The sequence below is a fragment of the Panthera uncia genome, chromosome B1 (genome assembly GCF_023721935.1).
Source record: "Panthera uncia isolate 11264 chromosome B1, Puncia_PCG_1.0, whole genome shotgun sequence".
NCBI classification, from domain to species: Eukaryota; Metazoa; Chordata; class Mammalia; order Carnivora; family Felidae; genus Panthera; species Panthera uncia.
In genome coordinates, this window is record NC_064811.1 from 43,672,504 (window position 1) to 43,689,971 (window position 17,468).

A 17,468-nucleotide genomic window follows, 5' to 3' on the forward strand; every position below is an offset into this window, starting at 1 on the left:
CCGCGTCAGGCTCTGGGCTGATGGCTCGGAGCCTGACGCGGGGCTCGAACTCACGGACCGCGAGATCGTGACCTGGCTGAAGTCGGACACTCAACCGACTGCGCCACCCAGGCGCCCCGAACAGTTTAAAATTTTAATTTACCTATTTTCTGTAGTTATTTTAGAACCATTTTCTCTAAAGTTAAATTTTCCATTAACACTAATCACATTTAATCTATCTTAATAGTAATAGTTTGAAGGTAATGATGTTGTCTTCATAGTAGAAGGGAAATTTTCAGGTGATGGTGACCTTAAAATGCTGTTTGCAAAAGAAAGCTGTGAATAGTAATATGTGAAAGAGCTTTGTAAACTGTAAAATCCTCTACAAACATTAATAATTCTCCATTTTTAGGGGAGGGGAAGGTTTTTAAAAATATTTTTTAATGTTTAGTTTTGAGAGAGAGAGACTGAGGGTGAGTGGGGATGGGCAGAGACAGAGGGAGACACAGAATCTGAAGCAGGCTCCAGGCTTTCAGCTGTCATCACTGAGCCTGACATGGGGCTCAAACCCATGAACCACAAGATCATGACCTGGGCCAAAGACGGATGCTTAACTGACTGAGCCACCCAGGCGCCCCAGGGAGGAGAAGGTTTTTAATTGAAGAACTTTTCCTGACTCTAGATTAGATAATATAATGTAACATGTAATAGCCTAAGTGAACAGTTTTAGGAGAACGTAAACAATGGTTTTGGGGCATCTTGGTGGCTCAGTCAGTTAAGTCTCTGACTCTCGGTTTCAGCTCAGGTCATGATCTTATGGTTTCGTCAATTCAAGCCCTATCTTAGGTGCTGCGCTGACAGCAGGGAGCCTGCTTGGGATGCTTGGGATTCTCTTTCTCTCCCTTTGTCTTTGTCCCTCCCAGACTCATACTGTCTCAAAATAAAATAAACTAAAAAAAATTTTTTTAAACAAAAACAATAATTTTGAGTCTTGAATCACTGAGAAAAATTAATGAAAAAGATTGTTTTGGATGATAAGAGATGTCTAATATTGTTATTGATAAAGAATTTTAAAAATAAACCTATGGCAACTGTGATGAGAGATGAAGTATAGTCCAGTGATAATAACTGTATATTTTATTTAATATTATTAATTTTGTTCATATTTATTGTTAAGTCTTTACTTCACAGAAAACATGTAGATGACCAGGCATTCCAAATATATAGAATAGTTCCATTTTTCAACACTGTAGCTCTTAGTCCACAATGATTCTTTTGGAAAATGTGATTGTTTTATATTCAGTCAGCCATTCAAAAAAGAATGTTCACACAGGTCCATGATCCCTTATCCAAAACTATTGGGGTCAGCTGTCTTTTCAGAATTTTTCAGATTTTAGGAAAGTAATATAGTATATATACTGTATATTACATAACCACTCCAGGAGGGTCTGGAGCTGGGCTCTGTGATTAGGGACACAATAGTCCAACACCAAAAAATGTGAATAGTTATTCTAAACAGTATAAACAGCCTCATGTCAGTTCAGGTCAGGTTTTGCCATCAAAATAGATTTGACACCAAATTTACACTGAGTTTTCCAAGCTTTTTGTATTTTAGAATTACAGAAAGGGATCGTGGACCTATATACACAGTATACCTTGTGTATAATGTCTGTGATAGCTGTGAACTATGATAGCTAGTTCACTATGTTAGTTAACTATGTTAGTTAGTTAACTATGTTAGTTATGTTAGTTAACTATGTTAGTTAACTATGATAGCTAGTTCACTCTCATAGTTAACTATGATAGATAGCTATGATAGAACTGTGATAGCTGTGATAGCTATCTCACCCTTTCTGGTTCTTATTTTGAATTGGTCATCTAGTTTTCTGATTAACTTTTCTGCTATCCTCTGGTCCAATTTCCTAAGGTAGATATCAATAAGATTAATCTTAGAAATACATAGGGGCACCTGGGTGGCTCAGTTGGTTAAGCAGCCAACTTCCGCTCAGGTCATGATCTCACAGTTGGTGAGTTCCAGCCCTGCATCAGGCACTGTGCTCACAGCTCGGAGCCTGGAGCCTGCTTTAGATTCTGTGTCTCCCTCAGTCTCTGTCCTTCCCCCACTCACATTCTGCCTCTCTCTCTCTCAAAAATAAACATTAAAAAAATTTTTAAAGAAATATATTGATTGTTCTATGTAGTTTTATATGTAATTTCTATATAATGGGTCCTTATATTTATTTCCATTTTAAGTTGGGGATATAATCTCACAAGAAGAAAATTCTCCAACAGACTGATTTGAAAGCTTTAATGAAGAAGGAACTCAGATAATGATATTTTATTGATGTGTCTTATACTCCTATCTTTATTATTCTAAAGGTACTTCTCAATTACTAGAGAATTCTTTGTTTCCCTCATCCGGGAATTTTTTCTGGATACTGTGTATTTAGAAGAAGTTGTTTTAAAAAGTCCATAACCACTAAGTTCTTATTTTATGTATATAGTAAAGGAAATAAATTAGATAGAAGAAATCTCTTTTAAAAGAATTTAAATTCAGCCAGTTTATGTCAGCTAGTATAAAACACACATAATTGGGTTTAGGTAACTTTACTAGGAAATGAGTTAACCAATCCCAGAACTCAGTCACTGTGTCATTTTAACAGAATGATAACAAATAACTTCTGACAAGGCAAATTAGATCAAGTCAGAATGATGTCAAATAAATCTGTCTTTTTTTCCCCTTTCCTTATCTTGGGAACTAATATTTTCAAGGGGAGTCAACTCCTTTAATCTTTCAGCTCCCCATCTCTTAGACCTTGGCTTTGAATTCCATGACAAATATTGATCCAATAATAGAGAAAGAGAGCTAGATTGTTTCAAAAGAGGGCTGGAGAGATTTTTATTGTTTTATATTTTAGATACCAGTAAATAATCGGCATTTGCAATTTTTGAGTATGCTTAAAATGATTTTTTAGATATGTTTTTAAAAGAAAATGGAAGTGAGGCTCACATGACTAAGGTTCCAATTCTTGCTTTCCTTCCTTGCGACCTGAGCAAATCACGTAACTCTTTAGGTTTCAATTTCCTCTTCTAGAAAATAAGGTTGTTGGATCTGATGATCTTCCAGGTCTGTATTTTTCAAAACAAAGTCAGGATGCATCATCTAAGACTGTTTGATAGCTTACTAATTTATTTTCATAAAAGGGTTGTCAAGGTCTTAAAATAAAATCATGGTGTATTTATTTAATTACTAGAAAGATTAAAATTATACTATTATTAAGGATTATCCAGGAAAGCCTAGGATATCATCATCTGTGGTGCTTCCTAGTTCTAAAATTCTGTATCCTCTATGTTTTAACTACTGTTTTTAATATTGTATATTTCTAATAGAAATACCATAGATGTTGACAATTTGTTTTGAATGACTTCCCTATTTATTGTGTTTCTCAATACAGTTGTATTGTGAAGTTTATTTGCTTGGTAAATTGTAAAATGAGATGGTATGGGAGAGAAAAGCTTGATTAAAACATTTATTGTCAATTCTTTAGAAGATGACATGAGTAGTTTATCAGAGTGCCATTCTTGCATGTTTATGACTATTTATGGTGATAGTGTTCAGTAAGCTTACACAGGATGATAATAAAAGACAAGTAAGTACTTGGTTTTTATCTTGCTTTCTATCTTCCTTTGCTTTTCTTTGGCTACATTTGGTCATTTTTTAGAATTTTCAATTACAACATGTTTCTTTGTACTGCCAATATATTTATTTACTTATTTACTCACTGTAGGGTCACGATCAGAGTTCAACTCTTGCTCAGCACTCTGTTGAACTGGCTTTACCCAATCATCATCCATTTCATAGAGACTTGCTTCGATACGCCAAGTTGATGGAGTGGCTGAAGAGTACAGATTATGGAAAATATGAGGGACTAACGAAGGTATGAATTTGATATCAATTACTCACCGAGTAAGGAGCATAATCTTCTAGAATGAAGAGGTCATGTATTCAGCTCCCCACGTGACATTTGAAGTATTAGTCGTGAAACAGAAAATAATTGAATTTCTGAGTGCTCATTTGACGAGGCAGAACATTTATTTCATTTCTTGGGTAAAGAAGAGCTAAATTTCTAACTCCAGTTTAATATAGTAGTATGTGGTACTGTGGCCTTAAATTTCAGTTTAGTTAAATACAGTAATTATTTCCTGAGTGTCTTTATATGCAATATAGAGAATATGAAGATGTCTAAGTGTGGCATTGCCCTCTAGGAGTTGATAATGTGTTTGATTAAGCAAGTGCAGGTTGCCTCTTTATGAAGCAAGCGTATCACTATTCCAGGCACGCAGGGCCTAACCAGCAAGCCCTACTTCTGAAGAACCTTGTATCTGACTGGGAAGAGCAATTATACTTAAAACAATCAGCCAAAAATTAAGTCCCAAACTGAAAATGAGTTTAGAGAAGAGAAATCCGTGTCCTAAAGCCGTGGAGGAAAACTTCACGGCAGATATTGGATTTGAATTGAGTTTTTAAATAGTGAGTGGAATTAGATAAACCAAAGAAAAAGAGGAAGGGCATTCCAGGGATGGGGAGCATGCAGACGAAGGTGGGAAAATAGGACTTTTTTAGGGCAATGAGGATGCAAGCCCATCTGAAGTAGAAATTTCATATTCTGGGGCAGAGAGAAATTATGTTGAAAAAGATAAGCCATGAGACATAAGACCTAACAGCATTCCTCATACATGGGGAAAGACTAGGTGAGGCAAATTAATTAAGAACCTAATGTAATAATTCAGATGAAATCCAAATCAGGAAGATAGTGGTAGGAATAGAGAATATAAACCAAAAGAAAGACTCCAAGGTTGGAAGAAACAGGATGATGCCAAACTTTTGTAGGTTTGGAAACTGAAAGAACAATACTATTAACCTCAGCAATTGGAGAAGATGAGTCACTTCATTCATATATGAATTGAGCACCTGCTTTTTTGTTAAGTAAGTGCTAGAGATACAGCACTGAAGGAACCAGGCAAATGTTTGCCTTCTCATAGCGCATGTTCTGGTAGAGAAAGACTGGCAAAAAAGCTAGTTGTATATTAGAAGGTACCGTTGAGTGTTCTGGAGAAAATAAAGCAGGGAATGCCAGGACTGGGGCAGGTGTAGTTTTAAATAAGGCATCGAGAAGGTGATATTTGAGCATAGATTTTAAAAATAAGCAAGGGTGAGTGGCACCTGGGTGGCTCAGTCAATTAGGCGTCTGACTCTTGATGTCAGCTCAGGTCTTGATGTCAGGTTCATGAGTTCAACCCCACATTGGGCTTGATGCTAGGCATGGAGCCTACTTAAAAAAAAAATTTTTTTTTTTTAATTAAAAAAAAAAAAAAAAAGCAAGGGTGAGGGGCGCCTGGCACCTGGCTGTCTCAGTCAGTACAGCATAAGACTATTGATCTCAGGGTTGTTCAAGCCCCGTGTTGGGTGTAGAGATTATTTTAAAACTCTTAAAAAAAAAAATAAGCAGGGGTGAATAGTGGGAGTTTCTTGAGGAAGGCTTTCCAGGCACAGTACAGGTATCCTATGGTAAGAGCATGCCTGATATACTGGAGGAGCAATGAGGAGGCCAGTATAGTTGGAGTACAAAGGGCCAGAGACAGGACCTTAGAAGAAGAATGGAGAGAGGTAAAGCAGGGTGGGACAGACGGGACAGATCAGGAAGGGACTGTGTACATTGGTAAGGATTTGGCTTTTACTATGCAGGAGATGGGGGAGGGACTTTGGGTGGGCTTTGAGCAGTAGAAATACATGATCTAATTTAACTTTAATAAATGGCCATTGTGGCAGGAAGCCATGGATGCAATACTTTTCTGGCATTTCTGCTGTGACCTTTAGTATTGAAATTAACCATGTGACTTAGGGAGCTAAAAAATTGCTACCTAATTCAAATATATAAATAGCCATATTTATATGTCAGATATAATAGCAGTTTACCTAAAATTCTAAAAATACCTTGAAAAACAAGTAAAATATTTTATATGTTTTTATGAATTTGGAGTTCAAAACAATAAATTTAAGTAAGATAGAAGCTATTTTAATAGTTAGTAATAATTTAATTATGTGGACAACATGACCTTAAAAGATGTTCTTGAGTTGGAAAGAGTAATGTGTTGTTTCTTGAAGTGAAAACAAAAATATTGAGATTGTTCATATAAAGTCTCTTCCCCTCAACCCATGTGCTTACGACCAAACATTTCCTAAAAGAAGTTAGCTAGCAAAATCATCTTATTTTTGCTAGTTTTACTTGCAGAAATTTTTCCTAGTTTTATTCAAAAAGTGGTGCTCTCTTTTAGAGTGTTTTATAATGAAGATTATTCTTTCTTAGGAAATTAATATTTATACACAAACCCATTTTATCTTCCTACTTACTGAAATAATTATTACAACTTCCTCTAGTCTCAGGTTCATGCTTTGTGAGAAGGCAGTGGAGTAGGTAGAAATTTATTAGAACTATGATGATAAGAAAAAAGCAGTTGGTACAGTCCTACCAGTATATCAGTATGAACACATTTGGCAATAGGACATTCTTGTAAATCAGTCTTTATGTATTTTCTCTTCAAAGTGCCTTTGCTCATTTAAAGTAAGGTCTGACTCCCCTTCTAAACTGAGATCATAAGAAAGGGGACATAAACCTTGGTAAAAAAAAAATAATACTTTTAAACTATAGTTTTAAAAATGCTTTTCAAAGAGACTATGAATATTCTAAGGTATGTATGTACATCTTATCTGGCTAGCTATTTTAGGTAAGATTATTTTTGTTCCTCAGAATTAGTCTTTTAAGTGTTCTGCAACTCTACTGTTGTGTTATATTTTGTTTTGTTTTGTTTTCATTCAACAGAATTCTGATTTGGAGATATCTTAAAGAAAAGTATTTACAGTACTGGAATTCTTTGCCTTTTGAAGTTTTAGGAGGATTAATATTTTGAATAATTAAACATTATTATATCTCCTTAAGAGTTTTGTGCCAACAAGTGCTTTGTCCCCTAGTCAATATTCAAATAAGTAATCAATAAGCTTTTTGCCTAATTGTGTTCTCAGTGAGTATTATTGCCCTATCTTTATATATAATGTAGTATTCATGAATGTAATTTAAATGAAGAAACATGGAATCATTCTCTCCTCACAGTATATTTTTGATTGACAATATTAATGAGCTTTTTTAAATGAAATTGACTTATTTCCCAGGAATGTTATTTGATCCTGTGGTTTGAACTTTTGACAGACTGTATTTTACCTCATAATCTAATTCGGTTGCTGAAGGGTTATCACAACCAGGATTTTATTAAAAAGGAAGAAGGAAGAGAGGAATGAAAGAAGGAGGGAGAGAAAGAAGGAAACAGACAAACCAGTGCTTCTTTAATAAGAAATAATAATTAAATCCAGATACTGTTTGCACTTGGTTGGGTGTCCACAGCTCACACTTTTTGGCAGGAACAAAAAAAGCCTGTTTCACATTCTTTAAGGGATAAGAATCACAAGGCACTGCCCCAGCTCTACTTATGACTGAGTCTAAGGATAGCCCTGATTTTTGGTATACATAATTAGAGCTTATGGAAACTATCTCAGCTGCTCGGATTCCTTCCTCCCCAGGACTCTGGCCCCTATCTGTGGCTCTGAGTTATTCATGTGGGGCGATTAATATTAGAGATGGTCTATCCATGCTTGGGTAGGAAATGAGCTCTGCTCTCCTAATAATCTCCTGAGGTTCACAGTCAGTCTTGAAGATCCTCAGACATCTTCTCTCAACCTCCGTTCTACATTTGTGGAATTTACCTTTTGGTGTAAAGAGAAGGTAAAATATAGAGACCTCTGTAAGACTACAGTCAGCACAACATAAAGTTGAAGAGACTGCCTGAGACAACAGTATTTAAACTCATGACAGTTAACTTTAAGGTGCTATATACAAGGTGCTAAGAGGCACCTCACGAGAGACTTCCTTCAGAATTTGGTAAATGAATGAACTGATGGTCACACCTGTCTGTGGCCTTTCCCACCAATGAGTTCTGTTACATACTTGGAAAAAAGGTATCGAGTCATTAGAGTTGCATTAGGAAAGGGGATGATTTTCAATAGTCTGTTCTTGTCACTATTTTCTAGATACCAGAGGAGCTGTTTTGAAATTGTTTAAATTGCTTGGGTAGTAATGTGTACTTTAAGCAATTTGAATATTGGAATGCAGTCTGTTATGTTGAGTTATTTAAGTAGAAGCCACTGATGAAGATTTTACAAATTGTGTGAAGCTAATTTGCCATTTGTCAACTATTTACTGATTTGCAGTGATCAAGATTTTTATGAGAATTTAAAGTTGAAAAAAATGAGACATTGAAAAAGTGTGACAGCCCAATAAAATAGGAATTAATTTTAGGTATATTTTAATTTACATTTTTAATTTTTTTTTTATTTTTTAAAGCTTTATTTATTTGAGAGAGAGAGAGAGAGAGAGCGAGCATGGGCAGAGGAGAGGGAGAGAGAGAATCTCAGGCAGGCTCCATGCTCAGCAACACAGAGCTAATGTGGGGCTTGATCCTGTGACGCTGGGATAATGACCTGAAATCAAGAGTTGGACACTTAACCGACAGAGCCACCCAGGTGCCCCAGTTTACATTTGTTTTTAAATTTATGCAAAGATCATGGGAAAGACTTGCCCATTTGACTAAGTTTTAGTGCAGAGACTTTGTGAGAAATATATATGGCCTACAAATTGAAAAAAGCAGGATCTATATACTATGTTTCATCCAAATACTATTTTATAAGGATAATATAAGCTTATAATATTTTATAAGCAATGTAAACCTACTCTAAAACTGAATGTATTAATTTGAAATAATAAAGGAAGCTGAAGCTTAGATTCCCTGATAAATTTAAAAGAATAGCCAAGTATAGATTTTCTGCCATGGATTTATTTAAATTTAGTCCACTGTATATGCATTTAATTTAGGACTTGGAAAATATATGGTCTCCCACTGTTGAAGAATCCTTCCTGAAAGCCTAAAATATTCTTATATCCTAATAAGCAGATATGATGAAGAAATGAGTTTGAATGCTAAATTATAGATGTTTCCATTTGAGCTAGAATAAATCAAATTTGTTTTTAAAAAATAAATTTTTTGTGAAAACTATAACGTGCTAATTAGAATTAAATTAGTTATATTTAATTTATACTTATTATAATTTTTATAATTTATAATTTATTATAATAATTATAATTATAATTAAAAATTATTTGTAAATATTTTAATTTATAATTAAATTAATTATGTATGTGTATATACATATATTTTTTTAATAAGAAGTACCTGTTACTTTTATTTTAAGAATTACATGGATTATTTATCACGACTGTATGAGAGAGAAATTAAAGATTTCTTTGAAGTTGCAAAGATCAAGATGACTGGCACAACTAAAGAAAGCAAGAAGTTTGGTAAGCTAAAGTGTTTTATTTATGACAAATAATTATAAGACTTTTTGAGCATAGTGAAAGAAGATATGGTAGAATTGACGAAAAAGTAAGTCTAATGTGTTGGTTTGATTTATAGATATTTCACAGAACAAATATTTATATCTGTAAATATGGTTTTTACTAAAATTCTGTAGTATATGACTCTGACAGCATTTGTGTATTCATGCCATAAATGAAAGCTTCTATTCATAGATAGCAGTTGACCAGAAAATGAAGTGTGATCTGGTAGAGAAAGTAGGAGGCTAAGAGACACACGTTGAGAGTTCAGTTTCTTACTTCCTAAAAGACCTTTTGTAACAGTTGGGGCAAATCATTGATCTCTAAGTCATTGCTCTTTACAGGGAAATGAAAGTGATTCCTGGCTTCTTACTTCTCACTGGCTATTTTGAATCAAAAAGAAAGTTTGTTTTCTCCCCCCATCAAGGGGCTATAAAACCTTACTCAAATTTCTCCTGTGGTTATACCTTATTTTCCCAAAGAGATATTTCTCAAGCATGTTGTTTTTTGTTGCTTCTAAATATGTTAAGTGGACAGAAACATGTTTGAAAGGATAACCAGTGAAAGTATCAAGTTGCGAGGAAGGTGATTTGCTGAGGCCACATTCTGCTCTTGCATGTACCCATCTCTGGAGTTCCTTTTGGATGGAGTTCTGTGCCTATTCAAGTCAAAACCTGGCCTTAAATGGCTACAATGTGTACTCAGTGTGTCTGCATAGTTCCCCTTTAGAATAATGAGTTTAGCATTTGCTTGTTGAAAGGAGCCTATGCCCTAAGCAACTTCTGGTAAACAGGAGACAGGATTGAAATTGATAGCACATCTTTCCATTCTTTTCTTTAGGACAGAGAAGACTGTCTTTAGTGGGTAATTATCTGGTAATTCATTGTTGTTGTTGTTTTTAACACTAATATATTGATTATACTAGTCCAGACTTTTGAAATGTTTCGAATCTGTGTACAAATATGTTATACTTAGGTAAAGATACTGATGAGAATCTTGGGACAATAGGCTTTTGGAAACAGAAATGCTAACTCATCCTAAAGGTTAATTGTTCTTAAACAGCAGTGTGTTTATATCCTTGTTAATGTTTCACTGTGGATATGTTATGCTTTTTTTTTTTAGTAAGCAGCATATTAATTCAGTTACATGTTTAATGTTTTCATTTAGTATATTTGTCACCACTTGTTAGTGAACCATTTTATTTTGAGAGAATTCTTCTACAGGCAAAAGGGAAATCTTTCTAAAATTATCTCTTTAGGAGGTCATTAATCCCAGTATCATAATAGTTTATAAAGCCTAAGATTCACACTGAAATAAATGACATAATAAAAATATAATTTAAATCAAGTATAATAGTATCTTAATGGTTTCATTGCATTAACTTGAAAATTAATTTTTTTTTACTCCTAAGAAGTTCTTAAATTATCTTGTTTAAAATATTTTTAAATTAGAAGTTTAGAAGGCACTTTTATAATTTTAAAACATCATTACAATTATATCTCTTCTTATGTATCAAATTATAACAGGAGAGTAATTTGTGATGGTTGATGGTACCAGAAAATTAGTTTCAGTGATTTTGATATCATTAGCTACAAGAGAAGATAAACTAAATAATAAATAATTCAGATGACAAGTTAAATACAGATGACTTAAGAAATTCTAAATAAGGTAGAATGAAATTTTTTAAAGTGCCTTTTCAATGATTCAAATTATGTTTAAATCAATTTTTTTTTAATTTTTTTTTTAACGTTTATTTATTTTTGAAACAGCGAGAGACAGAGCATGAACAGGGGAGGGGCAGAGAGAGAGAGAGACACAGAATCTGAAACGGGCTCCAGGCTCCGAGCTGTCAGCACAGAGCCCGGCGCAGGGCTCGAACTCACAGATCGTGAGACCATGACCCGAGCCGAAGTCGGACACTTAACCGACTGAGCCACCCAGGCGCCCCAGTTTAAATCAATTTTTCATAGTAATTATAATTAAAATAGAAACCTGTAGTTTGGGAATGATAACTTTTACATGAATCAAAAGTAATTATAAATAAAATTTAAATATTTTTGTTTTTTACTTGTTCTGAAACTGCTGGGTCAGAATAGAAAGACTGAACGTACTTTACAAAAGGAAACTATAGTCAATATAGTCATAAAGATTCAGGGGAATACTCTTTGAACCACTCTTAACTCAACTTTAACATCACTTTAATTCAGATAATTCAGAATAATGTTAAAATACCAGTAAATATCTTTTCTTTGTGATAGGTTTTTATGTAGGTCATTGCCTTTTTTGATTAATAGGTTTACTTTGATAAAACTCAGACGCATGGAATTTTCCCCCAAGAATGATATTTTGGTGGGGTTTTCTCCCCTTTGTATTCTACAAATGTACTTAATGCAATGGCAGGCAAAGGAAATTTAGTAATTATTTTTTAAATTACCAGGTTTTTTTTTCTATAGCTAAGATAACACACATACATATTATTTTAGTCCATTGGACATATACATTTGTATAATTACTGCCTCCCTTGTATTTAATCTTCCAAAATCTTAGAAGTGGTATGTCAAAATTATTTTTCATTCTGTTTCTCCACTAAGCTAAGAATCTTGTTGATTCCTAAAGGAGTCTCGAATACAAGGCTGAATTCAGTGCTGGCTAGAAAATAATAAATATTAATTACCCATTATGTAATAAGCACTGCTAGGTACTGAGAATGCAGCAATAAGCAAAGACCCTACCTTCGTGAAGTTTACAGTCTAGTGGGGATTATTTAAAGATATTTAAAAGGTTACTTGAATATTGTTGCTTTTTTGCTGATAAATAATGTAGGCTTTTGTGAACCCCAAATTATAATTAAGTGGCCTTACTAGTAACTACATAATTTATTGGCTACCAAAAAAAAAAGTGTATGAAGTGTCAGGCTTTGCTCTGAAACTGGTGAACTTAGTATAGTCACACCTTAAGGCCACCAGAAGGTACTGTTCTGATTGACCAGCTAGCAGCTCCAGCAAAACCCCTGCTTGCCACTTTAGTGTCCAGCCTTGTTATTTCATACTCCCTTGAGCTTATGCAGCTAGGGCTGGAACGATATATATATCCCTGGTATGACAAGGTAGTTGTTTTTACTCAGGCTTTTGCCTTGAAGTTTGGCAGGGATAGTGACAGTTGACACATTATTCTCTGTTTTTGAAATATTTCTAGGTTATAGTTATATCCTTTTAATTTTCTCTTTCATTCTATAATTTCTTTCTTTGCCTTTCACATTAACTTCAAATTTGAGTTTAGAATTTTTCACAAGATCTCTACAACTGATATAATAAATATTATATAGAGAGAAGTTTTAGAATAAAAGAAATGCCAAATGACCCTAAAGGAACTCAAATTCCTATATTAAACCTGTCCCTTTGGCTTTACCTTTCCATCCTCCCATCTCCTGATAATTAGTATTTTGATAAATACTTTTCATCCTAGGTGTTCACAAAGCCAGCTACTAAGTAGTTCAGCTTTATATTTTCAAATAATTTTAAAGCCCCACTCAGGTAATTTTTTATCAGATGTAGTATAACATTATTTAGTACCATGGAGACTCAGGAGTTTTCAGGGAGCAAGATATGCTCTTAATGTCTAAGTCTGCAACTTCATTCTAATAAATTTCCATTGTATTAAACTTTTACCCAACCATATGATCTCACTCATACGTAGAATTTAAGAAACAAAACAAACAAGCAAGGGAAAAAGACAAACCAAGAAAGAGACTCTTGATTAAAGAGAACAAACTGATGGGTTACCAGAGGGGAGGTGATAGGGGGATGGGTGAAATAGGGGATGGGGATTAAAGAGTATACTTACTATGATGAAATAAAATAAAATGATTTTTACAAAATTAAAAAAAAAAACCCACTTTTACTTGAACTGTGTTTTTTTTTTTCCTAAAACCAAAACTTACAAATGTAGTCTTTTAAATTTAAATATACTAGCTGCATAAACTTAAAAAAAAAATCATTTAAAAGTGTTGGGAGTGGGGGCTGACAAATGCAGATTTTTTTTACCTGAATATTTGAATAAGAACAATACATTAGACTAGTAAAGTTTTTTTCTCTCAGAATTTGTCAATCAGTAGCTGACCCAACTAAACATATGTTGCACCTCTTGTTACTTGATGCTCATGGTTCTTTGCATGTGTCTTTTAAACTAGAGCTTTAACTTCCTCTTGTGCATGGTTTGTGCAAATTGCAGTTTATTAACTTGTCTTTGTCTTTGATGCTTGCAACCTAATCCATCACAGCTACACTGCCTCGAAAAGAAAGTGCTGTCAAACAGGAAACAGAGAGTGAGTATGCTTAGTGTATTAGTAGGTATTCTCAATGCATGGTTGTTTAATGTCTAGAAATTAGTTTTTTGTCTTGACAAAAGTTACACCAAAAATATTAATTGCTCTGAGTTGCCAGGTATTGATTGGTGAAAGAAAAGCAACATGATGGTAGTGGTATGGCTACATTCAAGAAATATAGTTAAAAATATATGGTGGGCAGTCAGGAATTTGTGAAAGGCTTAACCATTCAACTTCTGTTTTCAGGCTGTGTTTAAAAACTATAAAAATTTTTACAGATATGGTCAGATTTTGCATAATGAAACTGAAGTTTATGTCTTTAATTGTCCTTATTGTATCTTTATCTGTCCCTTCTGACCATCAGTAAATAATACAGGTTAACTGAGAAATATTTTAGAAGATTAAAAAGAATTATTTATTTATATTCAATTCTGAATAAAAATATTACATTTTCTTATAAAAATGTAAGCCTTTAATGCCTCGATGTATGTAGAATGTTGTCCAGCCACATTGTTCTCATTTTTCCTCATGGTTATGATGGATACCTATGTTTATAGCTAACCAAAGATGTCCCATATTATATAGTTCATGGTGTATGTATTATATTTTAGTTGTATTTTAAATGTAACAAGTTTCCAGGGTTGTTGTTGTTTTCTCTCTTCATTTTGTTTATTTTTTATTATTTAAAAAAAATTTTTTTTAATGTTTATTTTGGAGAAAGAGAGCGAGAGCGAACACGAGTGGGAGAGGGTCAGAGAGAGAGTGAGACACAGAATCTGAAGCAGGCTCCAGGCTCCAAGCTGTCAGCACAGAGCCCGATGTGGGGCTCAAACTCACAAACTGTGAGATCATGACCTGAGCTGAATTCAGATGCCCAACCGACTGAGCCACCCAGGCGCCCCCATTTTGTTTAGTTTTTAAAGAACTGTAGTTAATCAGTTCACTTACTATAAAAGCAGAGTTTCTGGGTTCAGGAATGTGTTATGTCGAATCATATGTAATTGACTTTTTATAGGACAAGAATGATCAAGTATCAGCAGTTTGTATGGTTCAATCCAATATTTTCATTTTTAATGTGGAGGCAAGTAATATTGGGATATGGCTGTTTTCTTCAGAAATAAAAAAGTCATGTTAGCCAGTACACTAAGGAGTCATGGACCTTCATCCATTTTCATGTCTTTTGAGTAAGAAGGAAATCTTCATCTAGTTTAGTCTAGAAATATCAGACAACTTTGGTGAGACTGGGCAAGGTATAGTTCATGTGATCTCTAAGATCCCGTCTAGTCCTATTCTGTGGATCTGTGTAGTTTTGCTGTTCTTACAATATACTCAGGGATAGGACACAAACATTAATGAAGGAGCAGGACACTGTACAGCCTGTCCCATGTGGTAGACTTGTGTGATAACTAATATGAGCACTGGAAGATGAAGACAGTGGAGAAAAGAGCCCTGGTTTACGCTATGGGTCTTTTATTTGTGAAGGTCACAACTTTCAAAGTTTTATTATTTCTTAGGTCTTCATGGAAGTTCTGGGAAATTAACTGGATCCACTTCTAGTCTAAATAAACTCAGTGTTCAGAGTTCAGGGAATCGCAGATCTCAGTCATCTTCTTTGTTGGATATGGGAAACATGTCTGCCTCTGATCTCGACGTTGCTGACAGGACCAAATTTGATAAGGTAAAATAAAATAACAAGTACTTCTTAAACATTAACATTAGTTTTCTAACAGCAGTTTGTAAGTGTTCAAAAATTTGGGCTCTGTTGTCTCTTAATTAACTATATATTACTTTCCAATTGGAATCTGAAAAAAGTGCTAGTCAAATGGCAACTGAAATGTGTATTATCAATTCATTGACTTTTAACAGCCTTATTAAAATTTACTATAAATCATTAAGTGCTTGTATCTTAAGTTCTTTGAGCCAACTACAAAGTAGAGAGGAAATAATAGCTTTTATGAAGCTAAATTATTCTCAGCAGTGCATTAAGTTTAAAAAGTTTATCTCTTGTGTTCCTCTTTCTAGATGTCAAGTGAATAATTGTTGTGAGTTTTATTCTAGGTATGTCTGGCCCTGTTATGCCTTGATCCTTCTGCTTCGTCCTATCAATCTTGGAATAGTTTCTTTTGGAATTCTATTGAGATTATTATAGATAAAGCATCTGTGGTCCCTAAGTGCATTGAATGTGGATGATTTTTTAAGCATTTGGTGCAGTTAATTTTTGTTTTCTTCAGATCTTTGAACAGGTACTAAGTGAACTAGAGCCCTTGTGTCTGGCAGAACAGGACTTCATAAGTAAATTTTTCAAACTACAGCAACATCAAAGTATGCCTGGAACAATGGTATGGCTCACATTTATTTATTGGCTAATATTTATGATCTGTAGCATAATTGGCCTTATTAATTTATTATCACAATTTCAATATCAGAACAGAAAAAGAAAAAATTTACGATGTAAGGATGTTTTCAATAATTTTTATCCTATCACGAGATAACAAAAACAGTGATAGACTTTGAGCATCTAATTTAATACTCCAGACTGTCTTAGGCTTAAATATCCTCTAAATTAGTGAGGGTGGAAAATGTCTGAATATAAGACATTTTATAAAAGACGTTATTCAAAAAGAAATTTTAGCATTTCAGTAGTCACCAAGAAAAAATATAATTAAAAAAAAAAGATATTTGAGTATATAAACCATGGTCTAGGAAAAAAAAGAAGAAAGAAAGAAGCCTCAAATCTGAATCTTTCTTATGTCTTTGCTACTAACTAGCATTAAGACCTTAAACCAATTGTTTAATCCCCAGTTTTCCTCATCTGTACAAGAATATAATAATGCCTGTTTAGCATGCCTCTCAGGTGGCATAAATGTAAGAAAATAAAATGAAAGACTGCTGCAATATTTTGAAAAACTTAAAAGCACAATGCAAATAATTTTTTTTTTAAAGTAGGCTCCATGCCTAGCATGAAGCCCAGCACAGGCTTGAACTCATGACCCTGAGATCTAGAGTTGGATCCTTAACCGACTGAGCCACCCAAGCGCCCCAAATAAAGTGATTTTTTTTTTTAAGTTTATTTTAAGAGAGACAGAAACGGCGCAAGTTGGGGAGGGGCAGAGAGAGGGAGAGAGAATCCCAAGCAAGCTCCACACCACCAGCGTGGAGCTCAACGCAGGGCTCAACCCCATGAACTGTGAGGTTGTGACCTGAGTTGAAATCAAGAGTCGGTTGTTGGGGCGCCTGGGTGACTCAGTTGGTGAAGCATCTAACTTCAGTTCAGGTCATAATCATACTGTTTGTGAGTTCGAGCCCCATGTCGGGCTCTGTGCTGACGGCTTGGAGCCTGGAGCCTGCTTCACATTCTGTGTCTGCCTCTCTCTCTCTGCCTCTCCCCTGCTCGTGTTCTGTCTCTCTCAAAAATAAATAAACATTAAAAAAATTTTTTAAAAAGATGTATGTGTCTCCCTCTCTGTGCTCCTCCCCGACTCATGCTTTGTCTCTTTCTGTCTCTCAAAAATAAATAAACATTTAAAAAAATAATAATAAATAAAAAATAATAAAAGAGTCAGATGCTTAACAAACTGAGCCACCCAGACACCCCAATGAAATGATTTTTAAATTAAGGTCACCTTAAAAAACAGAACCAACATAAAAAGCAATCTAAAATGAAT

The 17,468-nt window shown here is 34.3% G+C and overlaps 1 protein-coding gene across 5 annotated transcripts in view; it reads left to right on the forward strand.

The window, feature by feature from the left end:
* The window catches only part of EXOC1 (exocyst complex component 1), a 62,488-nt gene that overhangs the window by 27,460 nt on the left and 17,560 nt on the right, over window positions 1-17,468 (forward strand). For 3 of the 5 annotated variants that reach the window (XM_049630483.1, XM_049630482.1, XM_049630484.1), the window contains 5 exons: window positions 3,768-3,917; window positions 9,338-9,443; window positions 13,759-13,803; window positions 15,318-15,481; window positions 16,035-16,142. In XM_049630483.1, the coding sequence (XP_049486440.1) occupies window positions 3,768-3,917; window positions 9,338-9,443; window positions 13,759-13,803; window positions 15,318-15,481; window positions 16,035-16,142 (573 nt within the window). The remainder of the gene's footprint in view (window positions 1-3,767; window positions 3,918-9,337; window positions 9,444-13,758; window positions 13,804-15,317; window positions 15,482-16,034; window positions 16,143-17,468) is intronic. The other 2 variants (XM_049630485.1, XM_049630487.1) reach the window with 1 other exon arrangement.